Source organism: Dermacentor variabilis, chromosome 3 (genome assembly GCF_050947875.1).
Source record: "Dermacentor variabilis isolate Ectoservices chromosome 3, ASM5094787v1, whole genome shotgun sequence".
Lineage (NCBI taxonomy): Eukaryota > Metazoa > Arthropoda > Arachnida > Ixodida > Ixodidae > Dermacentor > Dermacentor variabilis.
Window position 1 is genome coordinate 72009193 of NC_134570.1, and position 22343 is coordinate 72031535.

General features: G+C 51.7%; 1 protein-coding gene across 8 annotated transcripts in view; it reads right to left on the reverse strand.

The window, feature by feature from the left end:
* Sarm (sterile alpha and armadillo motif) overlaps positions 1-22343 on the reverse strand; it is a 211847-nt gene that overhangs the window by 23341 nt on the left and 166163 nt on the right. Inside the window, exon 1 of one of the 8 annotated variants that reach the window (XM_075685592.1) lies at positions 16364-17320. The exons of 6 other annotated variants lie outside the window; for them this stretch is intronic. In XM_075685592.1, the coding sequence (XP_075541707.1) occupies positions 16364-16411 (48 nt within the window). In that variant the 5' untranslated portion in view covers positions 16412-17320. Of the gene's footprint in view, positions 1-5; positions 523-16363; positions 17321-22343 lie in introns of those variants that run through there. One more of the 8 variants, XM_075685589.1, reaches the window with a different exon arrangement.

The following is a 22343-nucleotide window of genomic DNA, read 5'->3' on the forward strand; positions in this document are numbered from 1 at the left end:
CTCACCTGGCAGAAGAAGCTGCGCAGCGTCGGCGGCAGGTCGTCCATCATAGCGGAAGCCGCGTCGGAGCGCACGCGGTACGAGGAGCGCATCTTCGCGTCCTCCCGCCGGGGGAGTCGCCCGCGCAACGCCGCCAACGCGGAGGCGGGCAGCGCGCTCTTCCGCGGCCGAGGAGGACGCGCCGCAGCCCGCAAGACCGCGCCGACGCCGCTACACTGCGGTCGGAGAACCGGCACCGCCGTCGCTCGATGCAGCTAACCACTCTGCACTGCGGTCCAAGTGCAACGGCACGACGTCTGCGCGAAGGGCAGTACGTGCGGTGCGGGAAATGGACTCGAAGGACCACTTGACGCCGAGGCGGCAGCTCCTTCCCGACACGTCCCGGAGCGCCGATCGACAAGCCCGGACGTGTTGTGGTCGGTGGGGGCACGTGGACTCGCCGACCTCGGCGCTACCAGCTGCTCCTACGTCTGCCACCTTCGGCCACGACCACTAGGCCACTACTGACTTCTTTTTCGCCGGGACGTGAGAATGAGAAGAGCACGTGCGTTTCGCCGCCACCGGTCCTCACTGCTGCGAGGAGTCTCCGCCCCTCTCCCTCCTCTAGTGTAAGGAGACTGATGATGCTCAGTGGAAGAGGGCGCGGGGGAGGAGGCGGTCGGTGGTCGTGCGGCGGGCGCTGCTGGAGCGAGGAGGGCAAGGCCGGGCCTTTCGAGCGTCGTCGGAGCCTTTCGCCGGCCGGCACCGCACGCACCTGACTCACCTGCCCAGGGAGCGACGACTCACAAGCTTTGGCCCGCCCGGAATTCGGAAACGGCAGCTCGCCGCCGGCTGATCGGCGGCGAGAGAAGCCCAGGCCTGCCGGCTGCTGTCAGCGGCGGCAGTTTAGATCGTGAGAATGCCTGCCGGGCCGGGTGTTGTCGTCCCCTTCGCCTCCTGGCCCCACTTCTTTTGTCGCGCCGTCTCTGTATAGCCTGAGCGAGCGGCGTGACAGCTCGCGTGCTTTTCCCGCCCGTCAGCTCGCTCGCGTGCGACGCTGGGAAAGAAAAGGCTACGCGGCGGTGCGTCATCGTTGTCGTCGTCGTCGCTTAACAGCGGGATCGCAAAAAACAAGAGATGCGGAGGACGCGGACGATTGAATGAATAGGTGACGGCCGCTTCCGTCGAGATGCGCGCGTGCGCGCTTTATTTCGCGTTCTTACTTTTCGTTTGGACGTCCGCACTGCGATGACACAGCGGGACAGTGACGCGCCAGTCACGCAGACATGCGCGCGTTAGTGCGGAAATAGCAGATGCGACCTAGAAACGCCGAGGAAAAGATGAGCGATGCGCCTCTGAGGCATGCGTATTCGGAATAGCAGTAACGATTAAATCCGGCAGCCACTAGCGCATTTGGGACCTGCTGTTTTATTAATAGTTTTGAGGAAAAGATATTTACATTCTTTTAAGTTTGCAGGTCTTATGATCGGTTCGCAACTTTATCGCACTGGGACAGCGAGTTTCATCACACGTTTTTGCCGTGAAATACAATGTGTTCATTAGTGCATACTATATGCTGCCCTGCGGACAGCGTATACAACAGATACATGACCTATGTATACATGACCTGTGACCATAACGGCATCACTCAGAAAGGCACAGCTATAGCTGTGCAAGTCGTGCATGTTACACACAGGCACATTGTTCATTCGCCACGGTGAAAACATTCGAGCCGTTTATTGAACACATTCAATGGGATCATGCGCGTCCACTATTTTGTGGCACAGTGCGCGACGTCCGCAAAAGAAAAAAAACGGGTTTTTAAACTACGCGATAATCTGTAGAGTTTACAGGGCGCTCCGTGACGTCATGGCGCTATTCGAAAACGAAGCAGCTCACAAAAGAGGGTGCAATTATTTGTCGCGCGCAGGTGAAGATGAGGTTCGACACCCTGACTATGTACGGTGAATAGCTACTGATGGCATAAAAAGAAACTAACAAAACGCTGGGCTTCCGTGCTAGCATTTCTTCAGAGAAGAACGCACGCGAACAAGAGCACCGACCGAGATTCGATGGCCACCAACAGTGACCGCCGCCAGATTCGAACACTCACCATCTGTTCTCTACTTCGCTTTCGCAGTCATGCGCGCGCGCGTCGTACGCACGGGCGCGTATGAAGTACGATCGTGTGCCGAAAACAAGAGAGCACACCCTAAGCGACGCGTAATAAACGTTCAACAGCGGGCTTTCTTATCGTGTACTTCCCCCTCCGTAAATCGACGTTATGCGTGCAGTAACTCGGCTCCAGGGCCGCCAAAGCACCGACAAGAGTGGGACGGCGCCACTGCAGAGCGTTTAACTGCGCCGTCGAGCAATAAAAGAAACGAGAGAGAAAGCAGGCCGAGTGCCACGGCGATCGCATTGTATACTGTGCCGTAAGGCTGTTGCGGCGGCGTAGTATTGTACCCGTAGTGGCGGGCATGCCACGAGAGAACGAGGAGGCGCCCATGTGGCCCCGACAAACGCCTACGCTCATAAGAGGCCGTCGACGGCGGGGATTTCCGTCGTCTCTCGCAGTTCCACTGACCCATATTCCGTTCGCCACGCGCTATCATCCATCAGGATGGAAAAAAAAAATGAAAAGAAATACACGCCCGCCGCGCTTTCATAAACGCCCGCGCGTACGTTGATCGCGGTATCCCCGAAGGCCCCGCAGCTTTACAAAGAAAGGAACAAACGTGGGTAACGTCGCCGCCGGGACAACGTACATAACCAACGCAGCCACCAGACCAAAGGCCGGGGGCGAAGTGGAGTGCGAACTGGCCTTGACCCGCTGGAGCCGCGTGAGCGGTGCGCTTATATGCGGTATATAGTTCTGAGTGGTGTGCCTCCGGTGATCCAACTTCACCTCGATCAACGCTATTTGAAGGATTAGAAGCTGTAGCAAGACGCCGTTGCCTTTCAGTGATATTCACAGTAATGTCGACCTCGTCACTGCAAACACTCATCGCATTCTTCCAGTCACATTTCACAAAAAAGAAAGAAAGAATGAAAGAAAAGGGGGGGGGGGATGAAGCGTTAGGCAGATCGCATCTGCGGATATATTATGAAGACAGCACAAAGCCAAAATATAAGGTGGTCTAAGTGAAAAAAAAAAGGAAGTGTACTAAAGAAGAAGATAAGACATCTGCTCAAAAAAAGAAAATCATAACCTGAGGCATAGATGTGGATACAGCATTCGAAAACCATAACTAAAGCAACTTATTGGCAAATACCTTCAAAGCGTGTGCTGCAGCTCCAAAGTCCACAAAACGGTATCGCTGGCGGAGGAAGCTCCCCAGTATCCTAAGTCGAACAAGGAACGCTTCCATGTTTCACAGTATCGTAATCCAGGCTCTGAAAGTGCGGACACCAAAGGATTCACCGCGCTGAGAGCATCGCGCACCTGAACGAGCGTCGACCAGAAGTAACGGGGCGGTCGTCAAAAGGACCACACCACACTCGAAAGGCGTTCTTCTTACAATGGGCGAAGGACCGGGCGAGTCGACCGAGACCATACTGACACCGGACACGTCTTAACCGACAATAACGTCTCAAGCAGCAGGTGTCTATAGCACGTCGAGGGTGGCAAGGGGAAGACCTGTCGGCCAACCCTGCGTGAGAGTAAGGAGGCAGCGGGGATGGGAGGGGGGGGTTGTAGACACGCGGACCCGGACATCGGGATGGTATTTCCTTGCCTCACCCAGTTCACCTTCTCTTTTGCCTCGTAATTGATGGCCGCGAAACGGAAGGCGCCTCCGGAGTTCGCCGGCGCGTCGAGGTCCGGTGGCTTCTCGGCATGCTGACACTACACTACTAACCGCGCTTTTGTCCCCCATATTGAGCGTGCCTATACGCGCCTCCTCCTCCTCGGCTTCGCTCATCGGAAGTTGACCCCCCCCCCCCGATTCCCCCCAACCCGTCCCCCCCTTTTGCGTGCTCCTCTGTCAGAGTACAACGTCGCCTACGGAAGGTAAGGCATCTTTGCTGTCTCAGAGCTGACCGCCACTGGCCACCGACAAAGTCCCTGACCGATCAAGAGCCGAGACTATGCACATGCAGAGAAGTCGGTCTTTCCAAAAGACCGCCCGATGGGAGCCGCGCTAGCCACCCACAGAACGAACAAGCGGAACGCGGTGCGTAATTGTGTACACAGGGATCGTTACTAACCCCCTCGCGTAACCGCATTAGCGGCTCCGCACTGCGCAGTGCAGTGGAAAGGGGACAAATAAGGCACTGCGCAACGAGAACATCGCTTTCACTGTCCCGCACTGGCGTACGTAACCGCGTACACAGACGTTCCACGCGCGTGGTCTCCGTTTGCTCGCACTTGTAATCAGCGGATCCTTGAGGGCGGTCTAAATGGGTTCAGAGGGGCGGGGTGTGAACGAACGTGTCCACCCCACCGGCGGCGGCGGCGTCTTGTGCGCGGTGGTCCTGGCGCGCTGCACGAAGCGCCGTTCGTACCCGCGTTGAGTCATTCGCCACCGCCGCAGCGGAAGCCTGTGCCGGTGGCGTACGCTGCCTTTAATCATAAGTGCTCGCGTTCTTCCGCGGCGGGCCTCTTTTGTGTCCGTTGGTGGTTTTTGCAGTAGCAGTCCTCTCGCCGCTTCGACGGCGCGCTCGCTGGGCGGGCTTCCGTCGGCGAGTGATTCAGCGAAGGGCGGAAGGACAAGCATGTTTGAGCAGTCGGAGCAAGCGGCGGTGCGTCTTGTCCTCGTGTGATGGATGCCCTCTTCGGTGTCCCTTATCGCGGCGCGTACGCAAACGACCCGGAGAACAAAGTGAATACCGCCTGCACGCGAACGCCACTACGGCAAAGGAGGTCTGAATGAATGGACGGCTTCGCTCAGCAAGGGACTGTGTTCTCTCGGGAGGTTTTCCCGCTAAACGCCAACGGAGGAATACGTTTCTTTTTTAATTATTTTGTTGTTGGTAGAACGAAGGGAGCACTGATTGTTGAAGCTCACTATCCGCAATCATCTAAAGCGCCGTGTAGGGTCCACTCTGAAGTATACCGAATGTATACGTATCCCACCCGGCCACGCGTGGCACAACTTAGCACTTCCGTTTTGCAGTAGCCACTATAACCGTTCTTTCTTTTTCTCCCTCTTCTATCATCAATGCGCCGGAAAAAAAAAAGAGGGGGGGGGGGGGCGACAGAAAGCCTTTGAAGTTAAAGCGGGCGCTCGTGTGCAATGTCATGTGTTATTTGGTTTATCTTCATTAAACATGTTTGGAAAGAACACGAAAATGTGTGCATCGCTAATTTAATGCACGACTGCTTGCAGCGTCACATTATGCCGCCTCTGAACATGTGTAAGGTGCGGACTTGTGGCTTGAAGAGGAATGGGAGATAAGGATTACTATTTGATTCAGTCATTACGTTTGTTGTGTTTGTTTGTTAGTTGTTATACGTTTCACAGCTACATCTGGTACGTTACGGTCACTTCAATGAAGGCACGTCAAATCAATTTTGAGCAGTTGAGGTATCAAAAGAGGGGGAACGAGGAGGAAATAGAGAATGCAGGGGACGGGAAAGGGGGCATATCAAAGAGATAGAGAGATGAGGAGGAATGAAATACGCGGTGAGTTCGCGCACGTGTGCGGATGTTCCAAAAGAAAGAAAGATACTAAGTGAGAATACTAGCTTCACATTCCGCCGTCGTCATATAACGAGGATTTGACGGCCTGTAAACGACCCCAACGCGTTAGAGAAAAAAAAAAAACGTTCAGCTTTTTGGCGACGAATGAACGAACTCTCGGAAGCCCTCCCGAGAGGAAATACCACGACACGATCGGCGCGACTCGAGAAAAAAATTCCCAGACGAGCCAAGTCCCGTCAGGGCGCGAAGAGCCTCGACACGGCTCGTTTATCGGCGACCGCCACAAACAACGCTCTTCAGAACTCGCCGTGGGGAGAAAGTGACTGCGTGCGCACTTATCGCTGCGAGCGGCCGCCAGCACGTACGGTAAGCACACGAGCCGCCGAGGAAGAGAAAAAGGAAAAGGAAAACGTCAAAAAAAAAAAAAGGGAGCACGGAGGGCACGCACACGTTCGAGCATGCTATATAGCGTGGATTGTAACCTGCATGCCATTCAACCGACCCTCCCCTCGCCCCGTCCTTCGGCGTACGACGCGTGCGTCGAGATCACAATCGCCGCGCATTCCGGAGTTTTTCCGGTCGGCCAGGCCAGCTTTGACTTTCTGGGTGGTTTCGAAGAGCTCCGATTCGGCAGCCCGCCGCACATGACAGAAGCCGCGTCGGAAGATACCGTGCCGGCGGCGTGACACAATGCGATCCCGGTAGAAAACGTGCTCTTCTTTCACACCGAAGGGCATCTTGTCACCGCACTCTCTCTCTCTTTCTCTCCAGGGTGATCTAGAAGGTGTGTTTCAGTGGGGAGGGGGGAAGCTGGGTAGGGGAGGGGTGGGAGGTTGAGGTGGATGGGGAGGGGGATGCGGCCGTAGATACGCGACCGCGCAGCCGCAAAGTTGAGTCATCCAAACAAGCATCGACACGTCACCTGGGACTCCCGAGCCCACCTGTGGCATCTCTGCCTTGCCTGTGGGCACGCTCCGTTGAACTTGCTGCTTCCGTCTCTATCGGCGCGAGGCGACGTTCTTTTGTGTCGTTCCAAGAAACGAGAAACTGGGCCAACTGAGTGTACACAGTTGCAATGCGTCGTGAGTCGACGTGTACACAGAAGTATTCGCCACCATTACGCAGCCTATACAGTGATTGTCACTTGACGAACGTCAAGTCCGGAGAATGATCGGAAGCTGTCAAGAGGGGGATTTCCGCGTAGGGAACGCAGCTGCTGCAACAGATGGTGACGAGGAATGTTTCATTTGACAATGCGGACTTTCCCAACTACAGCTACATCTGATCGCTGACAAAGATAGAAAAGATATAGAAAGCGCCGCCCAGTAGAACTAACCGCGCTTAATTTTTTTCTGACATTCCTTTTACGAGAGGACGTATCACTGACCGAAGTCCAGGTTAAATGAAGTCGGAAAGGATCATACAGAGCAAAAGTTAGTTTTCTGGCTATTATTGGAGCCTAATGAAAATTGCAAGTGGCGTGTGGCGCAATTTTCTGGTGCGTCATTTAAAATATATATGGCAAGATCGTTTTACACAGTCAAGAAATTAGGGATGGGCTACATTGGAAGATCATCGTCATTAGATGATTTTAAGCCCACTGCGAAACAACAGCCCCTCCCGAAGGTCTTGAATTGTACCTGTCCTACGTCGACCAAGCTTACACAATGCCTGAAGATCTGCCTATCTCATTGTTCCGTCTGATCCACTGCCTGCCGCGCTTAAGTGGATTTCCGTTCCATTTGAAACTGTTATGTTGATCGGATAGGCCACCGGTTATCTTCCCTACGCGTTGCACATATCGAACTGCACTACTTGCGTGTTTTATCTGTAATCAATATTGCTATATTTCTATGTCTCTGCCTTTGCGGCTACAGCACACCTTTCCATCGCTCACTCCAAGCTTTTCTAGCTTCCTTTCGGGTTTCAAGACAGGCAGGTGACTTTGCTCGGAATTCTGCGGCACATTTTCAGCCCACGAACGCAAGTGGGGGTTCAGCGTCGAAGTGCCCGAAAGAATCACCTTGGCCCTAGTCCCATATTTTTTTACTCAGATAAATGTTTGTTTTGTAAACGTCGGGAGCATTTCTAAAGAAGACATCAACTCAGCCGTGACCGCGACACTTCGGGCTGCACCTCCCAGACGCCCGAATTGCGACTTCCTTGCTGACACCTTGAAAGCACAATCCCGAGAAGCGCCGAAAGCAAGCACGACAGCTGTCAAAGTGAGTGACAAACAGCACACTATACTCAGCAAAGTGGCCGACTCAGCGATCAACCCCGCTCGAAACGAAAAGTAACGGACCTTGCATGACTTCTGGGAGGACGGGGACACTTCACTCAGCGCAAGCGGCCCTCGGATTGTTCCCGTCGAGAATGTAGCGCTCCGCTGCCTTTTGCGTGCAGGTTTGCCGAACGGTCCCACTGTGTCCTGCCTTTTGTCATGCAACGATTGTTGAGAAGTGTGTCGTGCGAAGCGGACTGAGTTCTAATCTGTCGACTGGGAACGGACGACATCACGTTCGTTCAGCAGGACAGTGATTTATCCGTGACTCACCCCCTTTCTGTGCGCAAGTTCACTCAGGGCAAGGCGGGAACAGTCCACGAGGACGATTCCCCCGCTTCCTCCGTTATGTACGACGTAGTACTAGCGTACGACGCGAATGTGGCGTAAAATGACTGCGTCAATTCAGCCGATTCTTCGCGAATCCCAGCCACGATTCGCATTCTCGTTAATCTTCTTAAAATAGCATTTATACCGCAGTAACGGCGAGGGTTCGAGGAAGACGAAAACGGCGGGAAAGGAGTGTGTGAGTGGGGGGGGGGGGGGGGTTGCAGGGAGAAGAGCAGCGTCCGGCAACAGGTCCCGAACCACACCAGAAGCGACTCGGCACGTGTGCACCTTCAGAGAGGAGACAGCGTTGCGTCAGGGTTCTATTTTTTACGCCCGGTCACGCAAAAGGGGTGTATCGCAATATAGTAACACAAACGAATAGACACACAAGAAAACGCGGAACGCCTAACCGCGTATATGCCAGCACTGCAGCACAGCAGGCTGCGACGTTGATTCAACGTCGCGGGCCGCGCGCTGTGACGCAACGCGCCTTCGGATTTGCGAGCGCGTCGATTAACGCCGTCGACGCGGCCGGGCATCAGCTCAACGACGGCTACGCGTATATAGGCGGCCATTAGGCAGTCGTCCAACTGCCTCGCGAAGTGTGTCTGGCTTATCGTCGTCGGTCTGTCTCGACTTGTTCCACTGCGCGCTGGCGCGTCCCTCTCGCCGCGACCCAAGATAGAGTGAGCGATGTTCACCCCGTTCGCGGAACCAACGTGCGAGTTCCCTGTTCGCGCGGGCACGTGTACGGAGGGGTGCTTCCACAGCTGCACCCCTTGTGCAACCCAGCGAACCGATGACGTCAAAGAAGTGGGGGGGGGGGGGGGTAGGAGCGTTGATCGAGCGTTGGCTACGAACTTACTGTATCATTGCCTGCTTGCGATGCGCCTGTTGCTATGGTATATACACGCAGCATGGGGTGCAGCATTTTGTCGGAAGAGGCAAAGTTGCAAGGGGCATGCGGATGTTACCGGGTACTGACCGAATCGTGCATGTCGCGCCCACGAGCTGCCTTCGCTAGAAACCTTTGAAATAACAGCGAGGTCGAGAGTTCGCCTCCGTATCCAGAGGCCAGAGTATTCTAGCAGCTAATGCCCACGCTACATAAAGCCGCCGACTAGACCTTCCCCAGTCGGCTACGGGTAGGCGCGCAGTGGCTTCGTTTAAACAAACGATATACGTTCGCGTATAGCACACACATGAGTAGAGCAGCAGTCTAAACGTATGTACCACGAACACCGCGAAAAAGAAAGAACAAGGCAGCCTGAAATTCGTGCGAGCATCCGTTACGATAATTAAGTTCGGACTGCAAGAATTAGCACGCAGGCTTCATGTCCAAGCACAAGTTGCGTAAGTTGGTCTGCATGCTTTGAAACCGAAATAATAGGGTATAAATATTGTGAAAATAAAACGAGCACGCGCAAACACTACTTCATATACTTGCGAAATAGAGAGAGAGGGAAAAAGAAAGCCAAAACGACAACAACGAATGTGAGTCACCGTATTCATAAAAACTATCACTGAATGTACGTACGAGTACCACCCAGTACAACACTGAGAAAGCGCAAAGGAAGTTTAGCGAACGTCTAGCTTGACGCCATTAACGACCTGTACTTTTCCTCAGGCAAGTGCCTTTTGCCATTGCTGAAACGTGTGCTCAGCCAGACTACAGGAAACTTGAACCACGCGAAGTGCTCATTATTTCTGCAACTGCTATAATGGCCGTTGTCGCAATCTCTTCTATTTTCGATGTTGGCGGCTGGAGGGTTTCGATCATTCCCTCTAGTCCACACGCAGGTACACCTGACAGCACGCACTAGATTCTGGAGAACACATCATTGCTGTCTGCATATACGCCACCATGTGTAGTTGAACGAGCCCATTTACAGTTGCCTCTATACTGTGCGTTGACGCTTGTGCGTAAGAACGGAAACTCTTTTTTTCGTTATTATTATTCGCAACTTTTTGCTCTGTCGACTATGCACGTGTGTGTGGCACTTCTCCGAACTACCTATTGAGTAGCGCATCCAGAATCTCGAAATTTGCTGCTCGCAACTGTACACGTACAGCATGTGCGCTTCCTGTGTGTCCCCACGTTGCTGCCCCAGATTAAAGTGCGACGCACTGAGAGGAAGCGTCAGTAATAAGCAGACTTCCGGCTTTAAAAAGGAAAACTATGAGAAACATATCCATGTTTAAAAGCAATAAACTCCGGTGTTCTGGGATTTTCTTTTTCGGCGCCAAATAGCTCTTCCGAAAGAGTGTGGAACAACATTGTCTTTGCACCGTCGTGCACGCGAATGTCGTAAAACAACAAACTACTATGCTGCTAGTGGCACCGTTCGTTAACACATGGCGGTTTCCATTAAATGTGCGGGATATCCACATAACGTCCCGGCTGTCCTCCGCTTCGCAGCACGCCTAGCTTTTTATCGGCATTCGCATGTGAGTAGTCCTGGCGCTAAAAACTAGACGTTGACAATTTTAACTTGTTTTCCTGTACAACCTTTGTTCTTAACCGTATAGGATCATATATGTGCATAAGAACTCATGAAGCCTGGAGTAGTCGGCGCCATCTTCGCGCAACAACATCTCGTTATCACGTCAGTAATAAGAACGTTTAAAAAAAACCAAATCACACATTAGGAACAGTAATGTGCACTTTGTTTGAGTTTGTAATTCTCGCTCGTACCCGCTTGGTGGCGCAGTGGCTAAGGCATTGTTCTGCTAACCCCGAGGGCGCGGGATCGAATCTCGGCCTGCGGCAGCCGCATTTCGACGGGGGTGAAATGCAAGAACGCCCATGTGCCGTGCATTGGGTACACCTTGAAGAACGCCAGGTGGTCAAAACTAATCCGGAGACCCTCACTACGGCGTTTCTCAATCGAATCGTGGTTTTGAAACCTAACAACCCAGACTTCATTTCAATATTTAATTCTTGCTCGTCCTTCTCATTGAAAAGCAGAAAATAGGAATATATCAGTGCATGATATTTTTATTACCATTGTTATAAAGCGAGTGCTCTTTCTTGAAGAGCTCTAGCGCCCCGCAACGGCTTTTCTTTTTCTTTTCCCCGCAGCAAGAAGCGTTTAATGCCCGTGTCTCCGTCGTTGTGTAACGCAGCGGCTGATTCAAGCGATGGCTAAAGTTTATAGATTACCGCTCAAGGAGATGTACTGTTTGTTCAAAGAAGGTGACAGTAGGTGGCATGCACCGCAGGTGACGTGCGTACATCAACCTGCTGTTCCGGAAAAATGTGCGCTAACGCAGGACGCACGTGAAGGCGCGTCAATACGCATAGCTGGGAAAACAAGGTGACGAGCATCGCGCCCTTTCTTTTTTTTTTTTTTTTTTTTTTGCGTAGACTTTCTGCATAGTAGTAAAGTTGTCGTTGCTACCACCCTAGATTTATTAACAAGGAAAGCGCCGTTTGCGAGTCCAAAGCCTGTGTGTGCGGCATTTAAAAACGAGATTATGGGCTTTTACGCGCCAATTAACCACGATCTGATTGCGAGGCACTTGTGGTTAGGTGGCTCTGGATTACTGTTGTCTAGCCAGGGTTTCTTTGACGTGCACCCATTGCACGGTACACGGACGCTTTTTTTTTTTCCTTTTTAATTCCGCCCCGCCCTATCGGAATGCGGCTCGATCCTGCGACCTCGAGGAATATCCACTGGGTTGACGCGGCACTTGCGACAGAGTCCAGCTTCTGTCACTGTGTACGTGCGTTACGCGCAAAAAAAAAAAAAGTTCGTGAAAGTTAACTTCTCCGCAGTAAGAGTCCTTGTGGGGAGAAGCACGCTTCGCTGTGGCATGCGCCGTACAGGCGGTAGTCGTGCGCGTGCCTAACAGGGAGCGATATGTCTCTCGATCACCGCGGCATTATTATAGAACGTTCCCCTACTTGATACTCTAACCTCGGCTCAGTAAGTCGATGGCAGCGCTGTCCTTCCTCAAGTGAAGCGGTCACGGCGCTTTGACAACACTCCTCGGGGATTCCCGAGGCAGCACTTTCGTAAATGTGCACACGCAGTGTCCGCTTGAATGGAACGAAGCGGAAAGGTGTTTGCTCAAGCAACTCTTCGTCCTGGACATAGCAGTGTCTCTTTCAGTCGAGGGGTCGGAGCTTCGCTCCACTCGGGCTCTGACTCAGCGGAGTGAGGAATAGCTTCGATTCGGGGCTCATTTGTGAATAAGGAATTACTTCCCTCTGTCGCGCCCCTTCTTATCACTGCTATATCAGTTATACGACGGCACTGGAGGCGCGTTCGCGCCGTCAGAACCGCCGGGCTTGCTCCGGGAGCATGCGCGATCCAGCCCGCCGAGTGAGCACGCGGACCGCGCGTCCGTGTGTTGGGAGGTCACGTGATCACTTGCGGGTGCGCCAGGGCGAGCCGAGTTCTGCTGAAGGCTTGATGCGAGCTCTCTTACCGGGTGGTCACTTGATCTGGGGAGTTCTGTGTAACGCGGCGCAGTTTAACCGGTTAATAGGGAGCACGGAACGTTCTCTTTGGGACAAGTATGTAAGCGCTCCCCAGCTGCGGCACCCATTGCGCCAGCGTTGTAACCTCGAGTGCTCGCGGTCATGGAGCGCAACTCTTCGTGCCTGGCTTTGGGCGGCGCGACACCACGGAATATGTTAAGTTACTAAGTGAATATTTACTCAAATGTTGCCAATAATGCTACGAACCTTATATACTCCGCGTAAAAGATACTTTTCTATGGCTACCACTGCTTGTCTCTCTCGGCGAAACTGACTTTCTTTCTTTCTTGGTTAAGTCTGCTGTCTATATCCCTTTTCATTTTACCGTTTACTTGTAGCGCCCATCGAGGGCAGTGCGCAGCGTTTGCAAATAGTTAGTTAGTTAATTCGGGTTTAATGGCGCAAAAGCAACTAAGGCCATGCTGCGCCAGCCACGAGACGTTTGCAAATAACAGAATTTTGTAGTCTGCTCTCTTGCCTTGAAGTGTGCTGTTTAATAACGTTTGGGTCTCCTGGCATTTTTTTTTTGTTACATAAGTACACACCTTTTTATGGAATAGAAGAATGAACATCCAAGCAACATCCGCTGAAGTTAGCTGAGAGCGAACACTCGCTGAAATAAGCTGAGAGCGAACAATAGAGAATCGAAATCTTTTACGCAATTAATCATGAGCCGATGTTTCACTTTCCAACAAACGCAGCAAGAACGTCCGCATGTAATGATCACGCGTGCTGCTGACAGTGAACCTCTATTTAAGGCTGCGCGGGCGCAATTTCCTCCGGACGTCAGTGACTTTCGGGGAAGCAGCCGGTTGCAGCTGTAACTTACTCTCTGTAGTCGCAACATGTACGACATTGCTCCCGTCACGCAGAGATAATGGATGCAGATTACGAGGAAAAGGATATCGCCGCCCGAATCGCCATATTTCCAGGCCGACATACGGCTCACCGAAAATAGCAAAATATGCATGCTCGGCGTATCTTGTTTCTTAGTGAAACGTATGCTCTCGGCAGTCCTCCGCGCCCGTTGCTCGCCGCCAATCTTTCAGCGAGCCCCTGCATACAGTCGGCGTTGCGCACGGAAGGATTAGCGGAACGCAACGCCGTGGAATCACGTAGAGACAAAGGGCGAGCCATCCTACACCTGGGAACGTTCATTTGATTCGCGTGCGCTATCTGAATCACTCCAAGAAGCGCTGCGCATTTTTTTCTATTTAGTTCTTTCTCACCAGGGCAGCACTGCGGCATACGCTTGTCGCCAATCGTTGCGCAGGGCACTGGCTTCGCGCAGCACGGGCACGCGAACGGAAACGCCACTGAAACTGGCCTAAACCAGTCCACGAAGTGCAAGGGCTCGTCGGAAGAGCCTTGAAGCCGGTTGTCGTTCCCGATTTTATCTCGCGACTGCGCGTGCAGTGCACGAGAGCTCGCGGCACGTGCGAGCTCGCCCGAGCTGAAGTTGGAAACCGGCGCCAACCGGTTGAGAGTGGACACAGACCCGTCGCGCGCATTGGTGCGCGCGTGTGTGTGTGTGTGGGGGGGGGGGAGTCTTGCCTCTGCACTGTAACACGCATGAGCACTCACACGCGCTTTCGCTTATCTAGTCCGCCACGCGGGTCAGGGAATACGTTTGCATCGGGAATCGCCGGAGGCAAGAAGCACCGCTCTCTCTCTTTCTCTCTAGACTGAGAGCGTGCGACGCTACGCACGTAATAATAATAATTGGGGTTTTACGTGCCAAAACCACTTTCTGATTATGAGGCACGCCGTAGTGGAGGACTTCGGAAATTTTGACCACCTGGGGTTCTTTAACGTGCACCTAAATCTAAGCACACGGGTGTTTTCGCATTTCGCCCCCATCGAAATGCGGCCGCCGTGGCCGGGATTCGATCCCGCGACCTCGTGCACAGCAGCCCAACACCATAGCCACTGAGCAACCACGGCGGGTGACGCTACGCACGTAGTACGTATACATTTACTATCCTCGTAATCTCTTATTCCGCCTCGTGCCAGCGCGGGTGCCGACAGATTCTCCAACAGTGTCAGATGCGTGCTGTCGCCGCACGCTTTACCCTCGGAGAGGAACAAAGGGGACCCGACCGCGCGCACAACGCGCGGATTTGTGTCGCAAGAGGTCAGGCGACAGCTGTGTAGCTGCTCTATACGCAACGACACTTCCTTGTATCTTTTGATATAATGTACACGCACGCGCTTCGGCGAAACTTGCCGCACGTGCGTCACTCGATATTGCAATAAGCAGAAACGCGGACCAAAAAAAAAAACGAGAAATAAAAACCGGACAGGCTGCAATTCGTAAACGGCAGTATGCGCCGTTATGTAATTAGATACAAACTTAATGCTTTCGTTAAGTACTCGATTATGTTTAGACTCTCGTACAAGTAATGTCCGCCCCTATCTGCGACACGCCAGTTTTAAAAATTTTTGTACAGTTAAAAAACAACAGCAACAACCATATACACTGCACTAGTTTTTTCCAAGCGATGGTATTTATGTGCCCGACGAGAGCTTCTTCGCTCCAGAGCGATTGCGTAATTTCGAAGTCTCGAACTGCGCTCTAAGTCTCTTTAAAAAATCCCGCAAGGTCGCAGACTATAAGTATGTCATGGGATTCGAAATAGCAACGCTGAATGATTTACAAATACACAGAGATATTAAACTACCATGAGAATGCGCCAGCTCGTGCGGTATACGCAATGAGCCGATTTCCATTAAAACTAGCTATACTCAGGCGTGTTTCTTTTTCTCTCTCGATCTTACCTATACAAGAATATAAAACACGCATTCATATCTTGCCTTTGATCGCACTTCATTCTTTTCTCGGTGAGAGAACAACAAATCACAAGCTGACTGCCTTGAAAGTGGATATTGGAATGTAGTACACTGATACCTCAAAAAGAGTAAAAGCAATTTGCATGAGTGATTGTGTGGAACTATACAGTCGCCGACGCAATGAATTCCGGGGTTTTACGAGCCAAAACCACGATTTGATTATATACTCCGGATTAATTTTGACCACCAGTGTATCTTTTACGTGCCCACAATGCACGGTGAACGTTTCTTTTTTTTTTTGAATTTCTTATTTATCGAAATGGGGTCGCCCGGTTTTGATAGCGCGAATTCATGCTTAGCAGCGAAGCACCATGGCCGCTATAAGCCACCGCGGCGGGTCTACCTTCGACGCAAACAAATTGTGCGGGTCCAACGCACATGCTGGAATATATGTGAAGTACGTGTCGCTACAAATTCCCGGGAAAACTCCGCAGAACAGCCCACAGCTGAATTCACCGAAAGCGCTGAGGATTCATACATCCGCAGTTGGCTGCTTAGGGGAGGTAAATGTCAACGCGCAAAAAAAAAAAAAAGAGAAAAAAAACGAAAAAAAAAAGAGCCGGCAGATCCCACGCCCTGTGGGAATCGATGTTACGCGAAGCAGCGTGTGGCGAGCCTACCAAGTTAACGAAACGACCATGAGAGTACCAAGTCGTAGGCGGCTAGACAGACAGATAGATAGATACTGTCAAAGTGGTAAATGTTCGCCAAGCAATGCTTCGCATTTAAGGGAATGTAAATAATCTAGCGATGCGAGACAACAGCTGGGCTATACCGTTGCGCACTCACCAGCCACTTGCTGCTGAAGCGGCGGCTTGGGCTCAGCACGAACACCATTGTTTTGCCGACGTTGCAGTCACGCGTTGAATGTCAGAGAAAGCGTTCAACGTTGACCGGCTGTCGCCGCGAAGCCTTCGGAGCAGCACTTCCGTCAACGCACTCCGTGCAGACGAGGTGGTCTCTAAAGCGTGTTAGTTCGGCAGCCGCAAGAAAAGACGACGCGAGAACGCGTGACAGTCAGTGAACAAAATTCCAACAGGAGCCGCCGGATCGACGCGTCGTCTACTGACACTTGTTGCTGGACGGACGACGGGGGACAGCAACTGCACCCGAAGCCGCCGATGCGAGAAGGCGGAAACTCGATGTCCGGTGATCCGTAATCGAACACGTTCGCACGCCTCAACAAGCCGAGCCGACGCCGCTCAGTTCACTTTCACAAAGACGGCGGCAAATTACAAGAAAAGTGGGGGGCGAGAAAAAAAAAAAAACAATCCTCCCAAACAGGCCGAAAGTACAGTCACGTGCACGTAGAACAAAGCGGCGCAGAAACCAAAGTCACGTGCGCCTTTCTTCACTGGAACACGGAGCACCGGACACCCGATGGCGGGAAAGGGTCTCCGGATCCCGTTGCCGACGCGAAAGCGCGTTCCGGAAGCCCTCGGCGAACACGGGGCCCTCGAAGCGGCGACAATTCGTAGAAGCTGCCGCCGCAGATAATCAGCGGGGATCCCTGACCGCAAGCCGGTCGAACGCTGCGATCCGGCCGGAGGAAGCAGAATTCCGGGATGAGGCAGCGCGTCGACGGCTCGACGCAAGAGGAAGCTGCGACGATGTTCCCAGCTGGCGGGGAAAGCCCAGCGGCGGCGCACATGGGAGCGAGCGCGGCGTCTGCACCTGACGTACGGAGCCGCGGTTCTGAGACTTGCTTTTGCGGCCGACTCCGCTCTCTGCTCGGCGCGTGCTGTGACGCGCGGCGGCGGCGGCGAGGAACGTCGTCGCCAGCGCCGGCGGCGGAAAGCGTCGGCGTTGCTTTAAAAGGACGCCTAGACGGCGGCCGCGCGGCCCTTGGCAGCTGCTGCCGCTGGCTGGCTTGGGCAGAGCGTGAGAGCGTGCGGCCGCGAATCCCTCCTCTCTCCCTCTCGCTCGCATTAATCGCGTTCTTTCCGTCAACTCTGCGGCGCGCGCGCGAGGCATACCGTTATGCGCTGGGAAGCCAGCGTCTCCAGCCCGTTGCCGACGATCTAGCTTGTGGGATCTGCGCCGATAGCGTGAAGTGCGTAAGCGTGTTGGGCAGCGACGGGAACTTCAGAGTGCGTGCAAACGGAATGGAGATACCGAGCGTGCATAAAATGCCTTGTAATGAAAAAAAAAAAAAAGACGCCTGTGCGCTGGTGCTCCGTGATGATCTGTAACAACGGCCGACCTGAAGAATGAAGTACGAGCTGTGAAATAGCTGCGACTTCGGTATCGCGTAGGAAATGGCAGCACATTGCATGCTGATTCGTATGCGAAGTATGTCTGCTGGCTCAAGCAGTTCGCTTGGTCGTGAATGAGCGCGGCCTGCTTCCTCGTACCGCTGCACTGATATATGTAAACGAAAAAATGTGCATACGCGAAATCAACAAACTACAGCCTTTCATGTGGCGCTGCTAGCCACTGTAGCATTGCCTATGCGGCGACAAAGGCGAGTAAAAACGAAGCGAATATGTACAATTCGAGATAAGAGATTTGCCCTGTACGTCTCAGGAATGGTTACGGAATTTCGAGTGTTTCTGCCAGACCAAATTGCCAAGAGCACAGTTCACATTTATTAGGCTGCAGTTTCACCAGGCACAAGAAGGCACTGCACAGTTGATACACAGATAATTATAACAAGTAAGTGCTTAATCGCGTGATGTGATTGCCACAGAGCGTCTGTGGTGCGAGAGGCGCCGTAGTGCAAGAGTCTCGATAAATCTTTACCAGGTGGGCTTCTTTAACGTGGGCTGAAATCTCATACTATAAGCGGGGGATCGTTTTTTTTTTTAGTTTTGCGTAATAGTTAAAACTCGCCTATGGCAGATGGCATAATTCTTGTCCTTGAGCTGGATGATTCGAAGAGTCGGACATTACTAGCACGAGAAATCAAAACACATACTCAAATAATTAACAGAAGGGTCACTAATTAACTTCGTACGTAATGAATTACATTACGGCACACACTGCAATTTACTAATGTAGCCGGCGAGCTTGCAAGACCTTGAAATGAATCACCAGTATCGATCCGGTTTCGATATATTTCCCAGAGTGTGGGACGAAATGCGTGGAGTTCTAGTTACTTTTGTGCTTCAGTGCATAATGAGAGCGTTTTGATGAAAAACAAGGGGAACAAGAGTGCATTTTTCTTTCTTTTTGCGGCGAGTTATATGGCACATTTATCCAAACTGGAGTCCTGGAAATTCATTCCGAGTCGACATGTCTTTCAAGCTCACCGGTAACAATTCGGAAACTACAACGTGTGCCGCAAAGTAATTAAGAAGTTAATTAACGATGCTCTTTTGTTAATTAATTGAATATGTGTTTCGATTTCGCGTGCATGTAATGTCCACCTCTCCGAATAATCCAACTCAAGCAATAGAATTACGTTATCTGCAAGAGGCGAATTTCGTAGATTCCCGGAAAGACTTAAAGAATGATCACCGCGCATAGCGGCGCTTTCGCACACCGCAACGTCGGAATGCGGCCGCCGTCGCTGGCAATCGAACCCTGGACAACCAACTCAGCAGGCGAGGCGCTGATACCACTAAGCTACTACGGCTGAAACGTATAACGCTCGTAGGGCACACAGGATGAGCTCCGTATCGTTCCTGGCTCAGACCTCCCTCTGATATATTACAACCTTGGTTCCCAATGTTATCCTCTTATTGTGCCATTGTCCTCAATTTCAAGCACAAAGGCAATCTTTGTACAACACATTGAGGCAATCAGACGATCGTCCTCTGAGTGAACAGACAGTACTAGAGCACCACCCCCACCGATCAGCGGCTCAGAAGGCAGTGAAGGCACTGTGGTGCTTTCTCAGAACGTCTGGTTTGCGCGAGCGGCTTTATACCTCCTCTCTAAAATTAAGCTTCTCTCTACCATCTCTTTTCCCTTCTCGCTTCCTCCAGCGTAGGGTAGCCAACCAGATTCTTAACTAGTTAATATCCCTGTCTTCCTATATTTCTCTCTCTCTCTCTCTCTCTCTCTCTCTCGGTCCCAAGCGCCCCCGGAGGTGACGCCAGGATGGGTGACGCAACCTTATCTGCGCAGCGCCCGTGGTTGCCCCAGTGTCGTTGGCAAAGCTAGCTTATACAGCGTACACGCAGGTGACGATATCCTTTCTCGTTTCTTTATCTCAGGAAGCACGGGTTAGGAAATTAAGGGTCTCCTGAGCGCGGGTCATGCGCAGAGTTTTTATTTACGCCACACTCACGGGAGCGTGCCAATGTTGGTCGGGAATTCCACGCGCTCGCACAAGTCGCGACGAAATCGGGTCACCCGCCTGTCGCAAGTCGCAACTATAAGAAAAGCTTCTTGTGACGGCCGGCGTTCATTTAGCGAAGGTTTCGTCGGACTGCAGGTGGGAGGAGAGTAAGATGTGCGACAGAGTAAAAACTGGTGTTGCGTTTGTATATATGCTGCACGTACAGTACATGACATGGTGGATGCCGTCACGTGTTCGCGACAACACTCGATCGGTCAAAAGAGTATCAACATTGCCCCACAGGTTCGTTCCATAAGAAAACTTGAAGAAGAAAAAACTCATGGGAAGCGTATATGCATGGTGCGGGCGCTATCATTTCATTTTCATAATTGGCGATATATATTAACGCCCTGGATGCCTGGGTTTCATCGTAGCCCGAATAGATGACTGCGGATTGATTGAGCGCGCAGGCGTTTTCACATTCGGTAAGCTATTTCAGTGCGTACGCGACGAATGGTATAATTGATGCACGCTATCAGCGCAAGAATATAGCTGCTCGGGGCGAGTCACAGATGTAAACCACAGCCAATCCGGCTTCCTTTAACCAATTCCACCCACGATCGATTTCTCGCTGTACAGCCCGCCTTAAGTTCCCGGTTAATTCGCGACACGACCTGTATGGCACACCGCGGGAACCAGGTGGGCGATGCATTACGTCAACCGGAACGTCTCTGAGCTTCAGAGCTATCGCCTGCTGTGGGCTTGCAGCGCGTCGCGCCCACGACTTCGATGTTGCGACGACATACTCTCATGCTTCGACACGCATATCCGCAATCCGTGCGCAGGATCACGTCACCCGCGCGACACTGAGTCAAGTGGACCGAAACGCTCAAAAACGGGCCAAGAAGCGCACAAGGTGCCTTTCGGGATGGTTTTCGCAGTGGAAACGGCGTGATCGACTTCACAAATTTCGAGGCCACAAAAAGACGTCTATTAAGACAACGTTGACCTTGTGATCTCTTTCTTTCTCCAAACCACATACCAATCATTATCATGCAGCTAATTTATTTTAAGGCTACTTATGCGACCAATCACTTCTTCCAGAACGAAAAACGATGGGCTCCCCGTCTATGGAGCAAGCGAATGAATCTGATTTTACAGTTGAAAATAAAGGAAATGAATCTGGACGCGTCGTGTAATGCTTAGAGCAGGTAACCGGTGTTCAACTAGAGTGATGTAATGGGCGTTGGCGGGAAAGAACACACAGCAGAGGACGTCAGACGATTTACATAGTGAAATATAGACTGTTAAATTTGTAGGAATAACGTAGAGCGGGGGGGGGGGGGGTCGACGCAAGGCAGGGATAACACGAGGTTGCTGCAAGAGGCCCTCGTTCAGCACTTCTCGTAAGATATATAGGGTGGTGTTGATGGTGATTATGAAAATAATGACGAGGGGACTGTTTGCTATAAGCTGGTTTATAGTTACCCCCTAATTAATTACTCCTGCAGGCGACAATATTGATGAACACTGGGCACGCCGATGCTGAATAGAGTGTGGTGAAGGTGCATTAAGGCATTTCATCTCTTCTCAGTCCGACCTTTCGCTATAGCGTCGTCGCAGACGAAGCGCCGGCTTGGGACAAAGCGACGCGGTAATCCGATCGGCTGGCGACCGAGGCGCGTGTGTCGCAGAAACGACACCCCAGGCGTGCGCAAAAAGAGGCTGGGGGAGAAAAAAACTTCGCTGCCCGCGCTGCGAGTCCCATGGCAACAGGAGTCAGATCAGAATATTCTATAGACCAAGGGGTGCAGCGTTTTGGCACGTGAATCAACTTTCATTTACGGCTTGTGTAATTTTTGCTATCATCAAAATAATTTCTTTCGCGCTGTTATGTTACTGTATTTATTTATTTTAATTATAAGTTAGCCACGGCGCCTCCGTGGCATGCATTCTTTGCCATGTGGGGAAATATTGCACCGCTTTGTTGTACTTAGCGAATCATTAGTCCTCCCTTTAACAAAATCATACTTTTGTTTTATTTTTCACAATGGAATCACAGATTGATGTGTATTTTTTCTTTCTATTAAATTTCACCTTATTCCATACCTAATGTTAACTACTTCAATATCACCTAATCATCATCTTCCTTCTCTGGCGTTCGTACCATCACGGGGGGGAAATCTATATTGGGTAATGCTTTGTTATTCGCTTGGTTTGCTCTCTCTTCATACGCCGCTTCCAACGACTTGTTTAATTTCATTCATTCATTCATTCATTCATTCATTCAGCTTAATCGTGTTCTCTCCCGCTGCCCTTTATTTATTCATTCCTCGCGAGAGCTGCAAACGTTAAGCTCATTCGTCTTTCTTCCACTATCCTCTGAACGAAGATGTGGATAGCTATAATGCACCTAAGGTGGCTTATGCTTTGCAACTGCATTTGCACTTTGCTTTGTGTGACCTTGTGACCTTGCAGCTGCAATTTGCTTTTTTCCACAGCATAATTTAATCACTTTTCTCCTCATTTCTAGCCGTTCTGCGC